The following is a 3,050-nucleotide window of genomic DNA, read 5'->3' on the forward strand; positions in this document are numbered from 1 at the left end:
AACATCACCGTTCTATTTTCATTTTCTATTCATTTTGAAAATATTTTAACTATTTTAGAGCTATAAACAAACAATTTCAAATTTCAATTTTTTTTAGTTTTTTTTCATATAAATATCAATAACATTTTATTTGTTGGGCAAAAAAACGTCAACAATTAATATAAAGCTCCTGATATAACAATAGAAGTTGAAAAATATTTAAAAAATATATGCGGAATTTTTTTTATGATCTTAAGTTCAAATTTTGACGAAATTTATAAAATTGAAAATGTACAAATTATTCAGCAATTAAAAATTAATAAAATGTTCAACTTTCATATCTAAATATTGAAAATTTAAAACAAATTTCCACGTATACCTATAGGTTATATATAAATTACTTTATTCACAATAATATCATCAAATATACTTGGTACTTGGTACTTGGTACTTGGTAATATCATAGGCTGACTGACCGTCTCCGCTCAGATTCGTTTTTCTTATACAATGATATTATATCATTGAATTCAAATTTAACATCATCCATTACAGTGACCCACTAGTAAACCTACTGTACAACAGAGCGACACCCACTTGCCCACCTTTTTAGATTTCTTTCTTTATTTTATTATTATAATTTAATCTCATTTAATGTTATTCTTATAATTTCCTTACTAATATACTCCCTTCTTTACCTTATCAAAGTTTACCACTGGTGGGACAGATTATCCCCCGGCTAAGAACGACTGATGACTGATGACTGATATAGTGTTACGATATTGGAAAAGGTACTTCTTTCATATCATATTATAATTTATAAATATTATTTATTACATAGTAATACCATATACTTATATTTATACTATGTTTATTAATATGATGGTATGTCGTATGTGATTATGATGTCGCAGTAACTATACTTATTAAACAAGATAATGCACAATCAATAATATTACATATCCAAAATAATTGGTCTTCTTATAGAGCTATAATTATTTGTTTAATTTCAACTTCAATGGCATTGGGTTATCAAATAAATCAGACGTCAGTGTATGCATTACTTTAGTCACAGCTTGTGCGAAAAACAGCAAACACGTTATAAATAAGTTCATATATTATTATAATTTAAACAGTAAAATAAAAATGAAGAAACTTGCAGGTGTTTTCATTTCATTGTATTTAATGTGCACAATTTCAGGTAAATACTTTTCTTTTCTCTGAAACCTCTGAAAAAATATTATAAAAAAAAAATAATAATAAAACGAGATAGATTATAATTAATTGTAATGCATATTCTTTCATTTTAGATTCTGAGTGGAACAATGAATGTATTGATTTTACAATGATGTGTGTTTTTTTTATTTTTTTTTTTTTTTGTGTCTGTTTACACGATTAGTAGTCGAAATAATACTTCGATTTTCAACTTCAATATCTTGTTCAATGGGAAAGTGAATATTGTTAGTACGTTGGAGAGGTCAAAATTTAAAATTCATAGTAATTTTCAAAAGCGTCGTGAAAAACAAACGAAAAATTAAGGGAAAACGGGAATTTTTACGCAAAATCGATTTTTCACAAAACCTACTTTGGGTTTTGGTGTAACTTTTAAAAAAATGACCGTAGCTACATGAAATTTTCACTGGTTGTTTATATTTCCATTTTCTATACATGATAATATTTTCAAAATATTTTGATTTGTTATGAACTGTTTAGGGACATTTTCAGTTTCCAATTTTATTAGTTTTTTTTTTCTATGAATGTCAATAAAACTTTATTTGTTGGGTAAAAGTACTTGAAAATTAAATACAAAGCTCCTAATATATTGTTACAATGACATTTGAAAATATTAAAAATCCTTAGTCACAGTTTTATTTTATTAGCATTTAAAGTTCAAAAATTTACAAAATATGGAAAAATCACGAAAATTAGTAAATTATTTTGAGTTAAGAATTCGTAAAAATTGTAGATCTTAGATTTAAATCTAAGATTTAAAAATGTAATACAAGATTCCTTAAAAGATTATCTACCTTTATCAAAAAAAAAATGTCTATAAGAAAGTCAAATTAAATTTTTATCAGAGTTTGAAATTCAAATTTTTACAACATTGGATATTCACTCGATTTCTCATGTAGCGATTTTCTTATTTTGTTGTAATTCAAAAACAAATAACTGTAGATACATGAAAATTTCCCTGAATGTTTATTTGATCAATTTTTATATTTAATACAATTTTCAAAATATTTTGATTTGTTTGAGCTGTTTACGGACAATTTCATATATCAATTTTTTCTATGAATATCAATAAAGTTTTATCTGTTGGGCCAAAAATTGTAAAAAGGTGGGTAAGTGGATGTCACTCTGCTGTACAGTAGATTACAAGTGGGTCACTGTATAATGGATGGTATTAAATTTGAATTCAATGATATAATATTATTGTATAAGAAAAACGATTCTGAGCGGAGACGGTATGTCAGTCTAGGTATAAGACATATTATATACTTATCTATGGTAAAAAAAAATTGACCTATAATAGTTACTTATAATAAATTCCAAATTAATCATATCACAATATTCATTAGGTACTTATAACGCGTTATACATCAACAACAAACCGTGATACTATCATATATATATATAATAGCATGCTTTAGAAGTTTCGTGTACCCACGAATAATATTATACAATCGCAACAAAATAACTAAAATGGTTATTCTAGGTATTTTGATATGTAATTTCATCCAAATTTGAACTTAAAATGAGTATAAAAATAAACTGTGCTTATTTGTTTTTAGATTTTTTGGTAACAGAATTAACTTCTTACGTGGAATCTTGTTTTAAATTTTCAACCTTTAGATATAAAAGTTGACCATTTTATAAATTTTTAACTACAAAAACTGTAGTACTGTTTTACTGTTTATCTAAATATATTAATCTACTTCGTTCCTCTCTAGTCAAAGACTTAGGTATACAATTCGACTCAAAATTGCTATTCAATACCCATATTTTAACTATCCAAAATAAAGCTCTTTAAATAAAGCATTTTATATAAATATATATTTTTTTTAATGGCCTGG

The 3,050-nt window shown here is 25.0% G+C and overlaps 1 protein-coding gene across 1 annotated transcript in view; it reads left to right on the top strand.

The window, feature by feature from the left end:
• The first annotated feature begins 1,039 nt into the window (after positions 1-1,039).
• The window catches only part of LOC100167729 (uncharacterized), a 5,274-nt gene continuing 3,263 nt past the window's right edge, over positions 1,040-3,050 (top strand). Inside the window, 1 exon segment of the mRNA NM_001162291.2 lies at positions 1,040-1,177. Coding sequence (NP_001155763.1) covers positions 1,123-1,177 — 55 coding nt within the window. The 5' untranslated portion in view covers positions 1,040-1,122.

The sequence above is a fragment of the Acyrthosiphon pisum genome, chromosome A1 (genome assembly GCF_005508785.2).
Source record: "Acyrthosiphon pisum isolate AL4f chromosome A1, pea_aphid_22Mar2018_4r6ur, whole genome shotgun sequence".
Taxonomy (NCBI): domain Eukaryota; kingdom Metazoa; phylum Arthropoda; class Insecta; order Hemiptera; family Aphididae; genus Acyrthosiphon; species Acyrthosiphon pisum.